The following is a 13,716-nucleotide window of genomic DNA, read 5'->3' on the forward strand; positions in this document are numbered from 1 at the left end:
AAAATTTTCACTGTTATACAACATAATGTAACACTTCAAAAAGATCAACTTGATCTAAATTTGATCCTTTTGCAAAGGATTGATGCCATTAACAAGTTCTATTATGATAAATGTGCATTCAGAGTTAGAAATTTGATCTATCTTTTACAAAGGATCAAATTTTGATCAATTTGATCTTTTATTTTTACCAGTGAGTTGTACCGCCTCTGGCCCAAAGAACTTCAGGAGCACGAAAAAGAAAGCGATCTACGATCAGCAGATTCTTCCAACACGGGTCACATTGTAATGATTACAATATCAAATAAAGTGTCTCGATACGATTATTATTATTATTATTAATCGTATTGAGATATGTATATTCATTTTTTACAAAGGTAATCATTTTTACATTGTCCATATCTCGTGTTGGAAAAATCTGCTAAGTCCATTGTGGACCGCCCAGGAGCACCTTCCCCGCATTGTGGATGCTTCTTCCATGCTCCCGGAGTGTTGGGCGTAAGCGGTGCATTATATTACATTATTAACATATGAAAATTGCCTAAATTAGACATTCAGATCTTTGCACCGGGCGGGCCTCGAACTCACAACAGTAAGTCGAGCCAGGGAATCGATCCGCCCAAGAGCCAACGGTCTTGACTATTGCGCCACTGATTCCCCACGATTCATAATAATGACCCGGGCAATGAATATTATATAGTGATATTTTAAAAATTTACTCAATTCGATCCTTTAAAAGAGTTTAACAGTTAAGCATATACTTCGGGAGAGAAAACTATTAAGGCTTAGCTATATGAGACACTGTGTGAAAAGAGAAGCCTTTTTCATTCATGACAACTAATGGGTGGAAGGCAAAGACAATTGAAGGCAAAGCATTGTCCTTTGAAGTTAGCCTTTAATATTTTTTGAAAAGCCATTCCACCTCTTTTAGTTACGCTTATATCCCGGAAGTCTTCTATAATAAGATAAAAATTCCTGTTTGGAATATTACACAACTCACAATTCTACTTTACATGGTGTTAAAATTTAAAAAAAATATCAAAAGAATCAATCAGCAAAATATTAACCATTTATTATCTTTTAACTAGAAGTAGAGTAAAGTTCCCATGCTTCATATGATCTCAAGTTTCGTAATGATTAAATTTTTTCTATGTTTCTAAATAAATGTGACTCCACAATATTTTAAAAACTAGGCACTTTCTCTAACTTTTTGAAATATATGGTGCGATGAATCACATTTATTGGGAAACATAGGATAACTTTACTCATTATGAAGCTTGGGATCGTACCGATCGTACATAGCATGGACATTTTCCTCTATCCAGGAACTCAGGTAAACGTACTAAGCTAAACATGGATCAAGAGTCGCGATTGTCGGCATGTTTGTCATTCTCAAGTGAATTTATAAGCCAAAGAGTAGCGACGCACATTGAATAATTGCAGTCCTCCTAAGCTGCTGAATCCAAAGTCTTGCGGTGATCGTTTCTTATTGCATTTTTTGCTGCCTCCGCCAATCCATTGCTTCACTATGCGGGATATGCAAATTCTGTTACACGCTATGCACGATACAACCATAATTGGAAGCAATTCTTTCCACCAACCATACTGCCTAATGACAATATTTTTACCTAAGTAGATGGTGTCATATTGACTATGAAGAAGAACTTTGAATTTGGTGGGGTGGGTGTACGGATCCATGGGAAGAGATCGCGTTCACCTCGTGGGAAATGTGTCTGTGGGGATTTTGGGCAGGTTGTTGCAGAGATAGTGACATATAGGAAGTGACTGTGCCATCTGTGAAAACAATTGTTAGCACGCAAGGTAAAAATGTAACCACTAATCGTGAGATTCAAGATTCCAGATGAGGAGTTACGACTGATATATGCTTGACTCTTTTTGTCTGGAAAAAATGAACACTGTCGGTGGTATGGAGAATGGCAGGAGAGGGATCAATGAATCTCATGTGGCGCTTCAGGTTCAGTTGTGCTCGAGTTGTTGAAACGCGTGGGTCGAATTGTGAATTTCTCGTGATTTCTGGGTGAAACATTGACATTCAAAACAAATCATTATAAACATCTTAAGAATTCCAGTTGATTGATGTGCGTGAAATTGATTTTGCAAAGTTAATATTCCCGCCAAAAAAAAATCTTCTGCTTCATAAAACCACTGAATTTGAATGTAAATTGCCAAGGAGTTCATTTCATTCAAATAAGTGCTAGAGCCTCGAGGTATTTTGCTGAAAAGTGTTATTAATGGTGGAATAATTGCCTGTATTTAGTCATAGAGTGTGATAATTTGTTCATTGAGTGATTTGTGAGAGCACTATTGGCAATTCTGGATATATTTTATGCCTCAACTGCACCTCAATTTACATAATCCATACACCTCCTAAATCAATCAATTCATGCAACATAGTCCCCAGCAATTTGATGAATATCATGACCGTTTCTAATGAAGATTTAGTATATCAAAATGATATTTTTTCGCTTAGTTCTATTTCACTATCATCGAGCGAGACTTTTGTCTCTCTGTGGTGATTATTGTGAAAAATGCTGATTTACACCAAAAGTTCATATACGGTAAAGGACGTGTGATTCATGCGAGACACTACTTTTTTCGTCAATGTTGCTCTAGCAACTTGTGTCTCTCAACCCAGGAGGGAGAATATAATCTCAGACAAACATCAAACTGCGAAAGTTGAAGATTGAGTGTGTCTTATTGCAATCATATCACGATTTACTTACTCTACACACATTGCAGATCGCACAGAGTGACTAAATAAAGTTGTGTATACTAATGGAGGTGTGCGCCGCATCCACGAAGGGGCCTGTTTTATAAAACATAAGGCAGTATTCCTATATAGTTTATTTTAAGCTTTCCTTGATGAGAATATTAACCCTCAACGGTATTTGTAGGATTTATCACACTGAAATGATACAGAATGATTAGGTTCACAAACATTTTATGTTATCCCATTGTTATTGTAACGTGCGATACATGTTAGAAATTTTGAAAGTTAATTTCCAAAGTCTTATCTAATTTGTGCATTTCCTGAAATTTTTATTTTTCCTGTACCTTGTTATTTTTCTGAAACATTCAAAAATCGACAAATAGATGTTGATTGAACGAAAAATAGAGTAAATTTAAACAATAATGGATTAAACTTCAAACATTTTAAAGCCCAAGATCACCCACGAATTGTCTTTTTGGTTTTAACATTCAGCAGTAAGCCAATAAATTGATAATAATTATAAGGTTATTCAAATTTCTGATAATGATGATTTTAAAATATCGTATTTCTATTCAACGTCGAAAGAAATGAACTTCACACTGAAACAGAAATGCTAAATTTGTTTTGCATTTGTTTAATTTTAAAGCGAGGACGTTCAAAATCTTTCAATACTACTCTCATATTTAGTGAGAGTTTCTAATGTATAAATTCTCTTTATCATTAGAGGTGGACTAGACCCTATGAGACAGAAAGGACTATAGGGGAAGTGTTTGTAATTTGGGACATGGTGCATATAAACATCAAAAGTTCTAACTCTCAAACAATATTTTCAATGCAAATTCAATTTTTTTGTTATTTCCTTTTGAGGGGCGTCGTTTGGAATCTTCAAGCTGCTTATCGTCTTTATTTATACTAAAATTATTCTTAATACGTCTAAAAATGAATTGATATGAAGAGATGGATTTGACTGTAACTTTGTACACCTTTCTTGTAATTTTGGACACTTTGTTTGTAATTTTAGACAGTTAATCTGCCTTAAAAGAATGCCCATTGTTCTCTATATAAAGAACTTGACTTACCAAGATCTCATCCTGTTTATGAAGAAGAACCACATGATACCCCAAGGGATATTTCACTTCGGATTCCAAGTTGCTTTTCTAGTATTATTTTTAAGGCTTTTTGTAATGCATCTCATTCGTATAGATGACAATCCTTTATTTATTCACGAATTTTTACAACGTAGTGATCACAAAAACTAAAAATTGACAAAATTTCGAGAAAAACAACACCTGTCCAAAATAACAAGTACCACCCTTTTGGTATACCTCTGATAAATTTTTTTTCTACATATAAAACGTAATTCAAAAGGAAAATTTCACTCAAAATCTAATGAACAAATCACTGATTACGGGAATAAACACAACATACAGTGAATATTTAATATATCACTTAAAAACTCCATGAAAAATTATTAGTACTTTACCGCAGCTATAAAACTGAAATAAACAAAAAAGTTCTGTCATATTTCTTATAATAAACTGCTCACACTGATGTTTCAACAAAGCAGCTTTAATTCAAATCATATTCAAAATCCATCGAATTCAGTGTTAAAATTTTCTAAAAAGAACAAATATTTAAATAGAATGTATTACTTATTAAATATTTTATGAAAATGCAATAATTTTAATCAATTTGTTTCTAGTGTCCAATTTTACCCTCAAAGTGTCCAAAATTGCAAGGTGTTCCAAATCACACAAATTGCAGTTCACCTATATTAAAAGACTTTAAGTTTCGTTTCGACGTTTGCATTCATCGTTATCATATCTGCAGTTTTAGAATTTCAAAAAACAATTAATATTTATAAATTTAGAGAAAATAAATATAAGGATAAAAGAAACATATTTTTAGAAAATTTTCTGAATTGACTATATTCAAAAAAAATTTAATGAAAATATCATATGTATGCAGATACGATATCAGTCGATATAAACGACAATTTATCTCAGAATTTAATGACAAGTCTCTTTAAATTTTCCCGTAAAAAACGTTGAACTTATGTGGCATTTATTCTCGTGTTGTCTTAAATTTTGAAGCTAAATACAAAGATCTTTTAAAACCTAAAGGAAAATAATAATAAATTTATTTCTTTTTTCACCACCATATTGATGGTGGTTTTAAATAGTGTTGTTTCTCTTAAGAAATAGTTGATTTTTTTGTTAAATTTAATTAAGGATTTCAAGTACTTATTGTCCACCTGGTTAGATTATACAATAATGTGGAAATACAGTGTTAAAAAAATCCTTTTTCATCTGCGGCTACCGCCGACTTCAAAACCGACCTCATCGGGTAAAATGGAAGAAAATCCCGAATCTGGTCGTATAAGCCGTTATATTACTTGTACAAAAATTTCGAGATTCTTACAATTTGAATATTTAAAAAAGACAATTTTCAAAAAACAATTTATAAAAATAGTGAAATGCTTTGCAGATGAAAATGTGAATCGCAGCAAAGACTCCCAATGTAGCCAAGGCTCTCAATGTAGCCCCACCTCTTCCTGTTTATATACTTAATCTTATTTAAATCACTTCATGTGATCTCATTGACTACCACTAGACTTTCCAAGCATTGGAATTCAAGTTTTAACCAAACATTACAGCGCCTTAGAAGTAAAATAGTTGTTATGATTAAATTATTTCATTATCTATGGATATTGCCTAAATTTAAATTTATTTTCCTAAGAATATTAAATACTTCTTACGTAAAGTAGGAGTATTTTTTTAAAAACTCAGCCACAATAAATAGTACGTCGCACACCTCTGTACACTAACAGGTTTTTTCTCCGTACTCTGGACAATTTATCTTTAAAAAAGTATCTCGCGGTGGGATTAGATATCTTTTTTGCTGTTGTGCGCAACATTTAACCGACACTGAATATTGCAGATTGTAATCTTTTATCTTGAAGAGCGATGGGGGAGATGTCTCCTTAAATAGAACTTGAGTTTTATGCAAAGAAACTAGCTCAAGTTTAATTCAATAACATTCCCAAATCAATTTACCCTCCTCAATTGGGTCAAATGATCAATTGGCTCTGTATAGATCTTGAGGGAAAATTATTGTTATTGCGGCAGAGTAGAGTTAAATGCACTGCATGAAGCAAATTGATTCCCATTTGTCATGATCAAACCCAAAGACCATCAAAATCGATAGAAAGAAGCAATTTAAAGTGATTTCCAGCAGTGTCTTTGTGAATTCATCAACTGCAACATCTAATAAAATTAATTCAATAAAACGCTATTTCTTGTTGTAATGGCAAAAAAAAACTATTTAATAAAAATTCACCACATAATTTTCATATTTCATGCAATGAAGCAAATTCAATGTTTATTGATCACTGTATTTGGTTGTGGTTTATTTAATTGTAAACAGAGTCTCCTTTCGGTCACATATCCACTTTATTCGATTCTCGTGTTTCACAAATGCAAGAAATTGCTGATTTCCAGTGAGCAAAGGGGCTAATTTATGTCTTGGTTTGGATTATTGGATTGAAGTCTATCAGAAGAAATTGCAATTTTTCAACTTCATTAGGCAACATGGGGATTTTATAATGATCAGTTTACTGTTTGAGAAAGGAAGAAAGCCACAAAATTACTCAGTTATGTTTTATTGCTGATGGATTTAGAAAAAGTTTATTCATTTATATCGAGAATGTATTTCTTAAGTGGCTTTATTAATCCGACTGAGTCACAATGTTTCTCAGAATAATCATAATTAATTTTTAAGTGGTATATTCGCAAAGAAAGTTGTGTCTCTGCTTGACCTATAAAAAGTGTTATGGTATGCTTTTAATATGAATTAAGTACCTGATGTAGAACGATACACAAAAACCTGTGAAAAGAAAGAAAACTGTCTAAATTGTAGTACTAAAACAAGATTAATTTTGATAGTTTTTTTTTGTTATTTTAGTTACAAATACTTAAGAATTAGCTCTTAAATAATAGCCAACACAACTTCAAATAACACAAATTCAGTATAGCCAATACTTTGAAAATATTGCAATCTTACTTCAATATTAAATTTAATTCGCATTTGACTAAAAATATTTTTAAATCACTCCCTGTTCAAGAAGGAACACCGCCATTTTAATTTAAATCTTAGGTGCAGGGGGTGACATTAGCTCTGAAATAATGCGACCAGTTTTAGTGTAAATTTTTTCCTGTTTTCGTACACATTTCACGAGATATCTCCAAAGCTAAGTAGGTTGCCAATCCGGGGTTTTCGGTTGCCTATTCTATATTAAATTGGCTTTTATTTTGTATTTGTGTTATTTGCTAATTCATTCTACAATGATAGAAAACAGCTAATAAACTCAGAAGTTTTTTCGGCACGCTAGAAACATATGGAAAATAGGAAACGTCATGCCCCTGTTTAGATGGATCATAAATTACAACAATATGTCCGCAACTTTTAAAAAATAATTAGCATAGAACTTTTTGTATTATAAACATTTCTTTCAAACTGAAAAAAAACTGAAGAAAAAGCCTATGACTTCGGTGGTAAATTGTGCTGCTTAACCGTTTAAGACTGTCTTAATGATTGAAATTTAAACTTAAAAAAAGATAAAATAAAAATTACAATTACGTGATAATAATAGTCCACTTTCAACTTGTTTTATTTTTCTTTTTCTGGCCTCAACTAAAGATGGGCGTGGCCTATTTTTCGGGATCCAGACGATATTACACACAATTATGTGCATAGACTTGATCTGACTCTACTGAAGAGCCATATACCCTTATAAAACTTAGGAATAATTAAAAAGTTATGTGGTATAATCCTGAAGCTTATTCATGGAATTCATATACTACATCCCGGAATAAAATTGAATTAGGGTAGAATCACATTGACAGTTAACCCTCTAACGGTGTTTTCTTTAATATGCGAAAAAACAAGGTCTAAAACAATGTTTTCTAGGATAATTATGATCCAATAAAGTCGAAAAAACCATCAATTCTTCATTATCTCTTTTTGTTTAGGCGCTAGGTGAGGAAATATAAAAAAAATTTAAAACTCTTTTCGCTTCTAAAATTCACATTTTTAGTTTTTCTCAATTATTTTAAATAAAATATACAAAGTAGAATGACGTATCTTTCAGTAAAAAATAAATTTATTTTAGTCAGATAACTTTAAATCGGTATTTTTATGGAAATTGGAAATGAGTTTTTTTGCACAAATATTTTTTGTTGCTTTTTCTCTGACCTGTCACACAAAACTGGGAATAGCAACAAAACGAAGAGTCAAATTGAGTTCAAACTTTCAAGAGATGTTTATAAGACTATTACCGAGGACACTATAGCACTTTTAAATAAATAAAAACTTTATTGTCGCTGCTGTAAATGTGATTTTTGTGAAGACCGCCTGGAGACGATCTTACCCGTTAGAGGGTTAAATGCTCACCGTCACCGAGAAAGCCTCACCGTATTTCGTTAATCTACGCATTTTCATTGCAATTTTTACGCAAATCCTCGATTACCGTATTACCTTATCTCATAGTCGGTGGCACTATGTGAAAATAATATAAGAAAACTGAAGAAATAAAACGAAAATTCGATAAACGGTGAGCAAAACAACTGTACGATCAATTTTTCCCTACAATTTTTTTTGCTCATTGTTTTTTCGTATTTTCAGTTTATTTCTTCAATTTTCTTATATTATTTTCACTTAGTGCCACCGAGTGTGAGAAAAGGTAATACGGTAATAGAAAATTTGCGTAAGAATTGCAATGCAAATGCGTAAATTAACGAAATACGGTGAGCATTTTACTGTCAATGTGATCTCTGAGAGTAATCCGAAAAAGTTAAAATAACATTCCGGAAATGTTAATATTACCCTGCATTATTGATCCGAAATCGGTGTAAATATTATGCTTTCTAGGTGTATTATGGGTTAAAGTTACCCTTTTTCATGTTAATTTTACACTTTAAAAGGTGTAAAATTAATATTAAAAATGTTGATACATTTTTACACCAAAAAAGTGTTAAAGTTAGGAGGAAAAAAAGTTAATTGCACCCTCTTTTATTTCTCAGTGATTCTGTCCTTAAACAGAAAACCGCAACTTTTTTTATGTTTATTATTTTTTCTATTAAAATGATAAAAGCATTCAATTTCCCTGTGGTTTTAATTTACTTAGGATAATTTTAAATTAGGAAAATAATCCTTATAACTACACTTTTCCAAATGTTGACCTATACAGGCTTATTGATTTTATTATTTCAACATAGTTCAATAATGCAAATTTTCTTTTTCATTGTCCAAATACTAGCCGGAATACTACAAAGATGCTCCACATTTCCATCGCGTGGGAGATGGTCCAGAGTACCGCTTAGAAATTCCCAGAGCCAAATTGGACTACACTGGAACCTACTCAACAATTGCTACAAATATCCATGGAGAGGCCAAAGCAATAATTTCCCTGCAGATTTATGCCAAAGGTAAACAAAGAAGAAATCTTCTCATGGTGAATTTTCTCTTGTGTATATGCAATTTTAAACATCTCTTTCTGCATGTCGCAAAATACTTCGCATTTTTTCTTGCATCCATAAGTGGTGGTGCACGAGATTGGTAATGAAATGGAAATATCGTTAATTAAAAAATTATCCAGTGTTGAATAGCTCTCTGGCTAATAGAGTGTTAAGAGCAAAAAGACGCGCAATTACGTCATTTTCTAATTAAAACATTTTTTCACCACCATTTGCAGATTTAGACAAGGTTAAAAGTATGGATAAGGGATCGATCAAGCACAGGTGAGAATTGTCATAAAAGGAAAATTGTCAGCAGGTTGAGTATCTTCTTTTTTTTTTCTTGCAGCAATGTTGAGACATTGCCATCATTCTTGAGTCATCTTAAGGACTTGAGGTGTTGCGATGGTGACGCAGTTACGCTAGAGTGCAGAGTCATTGGGCAACCTGAACCGAATATTTTCTGGGAAAAGGATGGCCGTCTAATGCAGATGGGAAATGACTTTTCCAGCAAATATGATGGGGAGAAAGCTACTTTGTCCCTTGCAAGGGTCTTTCCCGAGGATGAAGGATCTTACACATGTATCGCCTCCAACACCATTGGGAAGACCTACTCTTCAGCAGTTCTAATTGTTGACGGTATAAAATTTGTTATCCTATTCTTTACTCTCTTCTTCAATTTCAATCTCCTTACAGTGCCTGAAGAGAAGGAGAACCTCCTGAGTAAGCAGCTTAATCGTCCTCCAGGAATGCTTCTCTCCGCTCAGTCAACTCCAAGATCAACCCCAAGAACAACTCCAATTCGCAGTAGTTCGCCCCATCATATGTCCTTTAGGAGTCCCTGTATCGACATCACATCTTCCAAACATCTCAAATTCTCAGCCCCAAAATTCTATGCACTTCCGCAAAATCGAGTAGCTGAAGAAGGTGACAATGTCCGCTTCCAATGCGCGATTGCTGGACATCCAACACCCTGGGCCACCTGGGATATGAATGGTACAATCGTGACTCCAACAGCAAGGATAACGGTTAAAGAATGTGATGATCTGAGAATCCTAGAGATTGAGCAAGTCACTCAGGAAGATGCTGGACTCTACAGGATCACTCTTGAGAATGACTTTGGACGAATCGAAGCTACAGCTCGACTCGATGTGATTTGCTGCCGCAATAGATCTTCTCGAGGACTGAGGACAACGAGTGCTTCCCCACGGAGAACAGGAGTCTGGTCCAGGAGATTGATGGGCAACAGTACAGCCATTGGTGGTCGATTGGCTCTGGCGTGTGATTTCAGACGTGGAACATCAACGCCAGCGAGAAAGTTCTACCACAATGGGGAAGAAGTTCAGGAATCTGATAGAATCAAGATCCTAGAAGAGGATGATCGCACAACTCTAATTGTGGACAATGCGACTGTGGAAGATGAAGGCATTTACACGTGTATATCTTATGCTGAAGACTGCATCATGACAACCTCGAAATCTGTGACTTTCGCCAACAATCCAGTGAATCCACCACGAATTGTGAAACCTCTGACGCCCGAAGAGGCCAAAGATATTCGAGCTTATGAAGGAATAGCCCTCGATCTTGAACTCGAAGTTGAGTGCAGTGAAATGTTTGAGTATACTTGGTACAGAGATGATCAAGTTATTGTTGATTCCAATGATATGAGGTGAGTATAAGAAATTTTAATTTAAACACTTAGGAAGAAATGGGGCACCTTTGAATTTGGGGTAGCTTTGAATTTGGTTTTTTTCCTATTTTTAAATAATATTGAGCCTGATCCATGATATAATTTAAATCCACAAATAAAATAAGAAGCTAAGTTACATTTTGACATGGCTCAATTCCATTTTAAAATCGCCCCCTACGAAAGTTTGCAGATCTCTCTCCTACTTCCAACAAAGAATGTAGATATTAATATAGAATTCATGGTTCCTACTCGACAAATTATACAATTTCATGAATATTTGGTAACAAATGCTTATGACACTATCTCATGATGTTTAGAAATTACCATATGACGGTTGGAAAATTATACGCATGAGTCAAAGAAACTTCCACTTGTGATTCACGAGCTCCAGATTTGTCAGATTCTCTTTAACAAACGTATCCAAATTTCGAAATTTTATAGTTAGAATTTCATTTAGGGTAAATTAAGCTAATTCAAACCCTGTTCCAAATGGAGACTTTTCGCTACTCCAAATGGACACATTTTTTTTCCATGATAGGGTGAAAGGAACGTCTATTGACACTTTAAGAACTCGTGTCAGCACCTATTGACACCCTACTCTGTACCATTTGGGATATGAAATTTGAACATATCTGTTTATAGTAAAATGTATATTACAGAAAAAACGTTATATTACTTATATTTTACTAGATACATTAAATAATTTTCAACATTTTCACAAAAGTGTCAATAGGGGTTCCCTGTCGAACAGACGTTCATCCGACCCTAAATAGAGTATTAAATTTTTATTTATATATTTTCTATACGTAAGTTTCATTATTTAGTTAATTTTGCTCCAAATAAAGCGAAAATTCATTCATATTCACAAATTTTAATTTATAAATTTTTCAGACAAATTAAAAGTGTACCTTTTCACCATCGAATTTTTCATCAATCAACCATGTATTCTAATGAAAAACAAAAAGGTGATTGTTCTTTATTCGTTTTTTTTTAATTTATATAATATTTCTGGCAAATTATGTGTTAATCTTTATTGTTAACGGTACGTGAAGTTTTCAAATGAAATAATTACATATTTCGTGAACAAAAAGGGTTTTTCTGAAGTATCTGCAAATGCTTCAATTGGAAACACCGGAAATATGATTTTTTTTAAAGAGATTTTCTTATTGTATCCAATGGGAAAGGAGAAAAGACTAGGAATAAGAACAAATCCTACACTCAAGAGCAAATCAACAAGGTTTTAGATGCCTTTCGTCGCGGTTTCACTTACACTGTTTGTCTCCAATTAGAAAATTTCCCTTGTCTCCATTTGCATTAATTTGTTTCCAATAGAAGCATTTTGCACTCGTGTATTTTTCTTGTATTTAAGAATTTTTCAAATTCCATTTAAAGAATTTTTATCAAACAATAGCATTCTAGAAGAGTCACGGAGTAAATTTATGTAATTCTCTTCAGAAAAAACATGAACTTTATATGCTCAAACTTCTGTCAAAGTTAAAGCGTCTGGAAATGGTTTTGAATTAGGACATTTACCCTACTTCTTAATTTTTGATAAATTAATAAGCTTCATTTTTTTAGGCCGGTAAAATTCTCTGAAAAATATTTCTTTTACTTACAGTTCTCTTCTTATAGTTTAATTTAATTTAAAAAAAAACTTGTAAGAAAGTTTTTAATCGTCAATTTACTAGGAATTTTGAGGTGTGTTCATAATATCCCAAGTAGCAGTACATGATTAGAAGCAGGGGGGTGACATTAGCTCTGAAAAATGCGACCAGTTTTAGTGTAAATTTTTTCATGTTTTCGTACACATTTCACGAGATATCTCTAAAACTACCTAGGTTGCCAATTTAGGGTTTCCGGTTTCCTCTTCCTTATTAAATTGGCTTTTATCTTGTATTGTATTGTATTGTATTGTATTGTATCTTGTAAACATAGGAAATGTCATGCTCCTGATTAGAAGCATGACATTAGATCATGAAAACATGGTTTGAACGTCTTTAATTCCACGTCAGCAAAATGACTAAAGTTTAGCTTAGTTTACCTGCTATCGAAATAAATAAAAGTTTAGTGACGAAATGTCGACGTTACAGTGACCATTAATTAAGACAATTTTTATGTTTATTGAAAACCAAAAAAGTGGCTTTTAAACAACTCAAATAACTTTCAAAATACACAAGTATGTCTAATTCAATACGTCAGGCTTAATAAAGCTTACATTGTGAGGACCAGTGTTTGCTACTTGGGATTTGAATAAGCGTCATTAGTTTTTAATTCAGATATAAACCTTTAATATTAACAATGTTAACAATAAATATTTAAAATAAATCTTCAGGTTGCCTTCATATTGAAAGACATGAAATATCAATAAAACCTTGTATTAATTTTAATATTTTTTCTTTCCCAAATAAATAATCGCAACAAAGCTTAAAAAAGCAAATAAATAGAATAAATCATTAGTGCAATATAAAACCAAGGAACAACATGAAAAATTACAACATTTCTCGTTTCATCTCATATTTAAAATTTTATTTTACAAAATTAAGACCTTATAAGTTAATCATGCCTGTATAATATAATTATAATTATTAGTTCTGGAATTGGTAGACCAACTAATTTCCTCATGGATTTTATGCAAATTGCTAAAGTGATTAGAAATCTGTCTTTTGCAAAATACATTCCTTATGCGTCGAGCAATTGTCGTCAGAAGCATAAAAAGTAATCTTCCATAAACTCGAAAAGGAGTAAATTATTGTCCAAGAAGGAAAAGAGATTGCAACTCATTAAGT

General features: G+C 32.9%; 1 protein-coding gene across 1 annotated transcript in view; it reads left to right on the forward strand.

Moving 5' to 3' along the window:
- The window catches only part of LOC129801097 (titin-like), a 74,784-nt gene that overhangs the window by 46,447 nt on the left and 14,621 nt on the right, over positions 1 to 13,716 (forward strand). Inside the window, exons 26-29 of the mRNA XM_055845858.1 lie at positions 9,045 to 9,213; positions 9,480 to 9,525; positions 9,590 to 9,879; positions 9,937 to 10,909. Coding sequence (XP_055701833.1) covers positions 9,045 to 9,213; positions 9,480 to 9,525; positions 9,590 to 9,879; positions 9,937 to 10,909 — 1,478 coding nt within the window. The remainder of the gene's footprint in view (positions 1 to 9,044; positions 9,214 to 9,479; positions 9,526 to 9,589; positions 9,880 to 9,936; positions 10,910 to 13,716) is intronic.

The sequence above is a fragment of the Phlebotomus papatasi genome, chromosome 2, assembly GCF_024763615.1.
Source record: "Phlebotomus papatasi isolate M1 chromosome 2, Ppap_2.1, whole genome shotgun sequence".
NCBI classification, from domain to species: Eukaryota; Metazoa; Arthropoda; class Insecta; order Diptera; family Psychodidae; genus Phlebotomus; species Phlebotomus papatasi.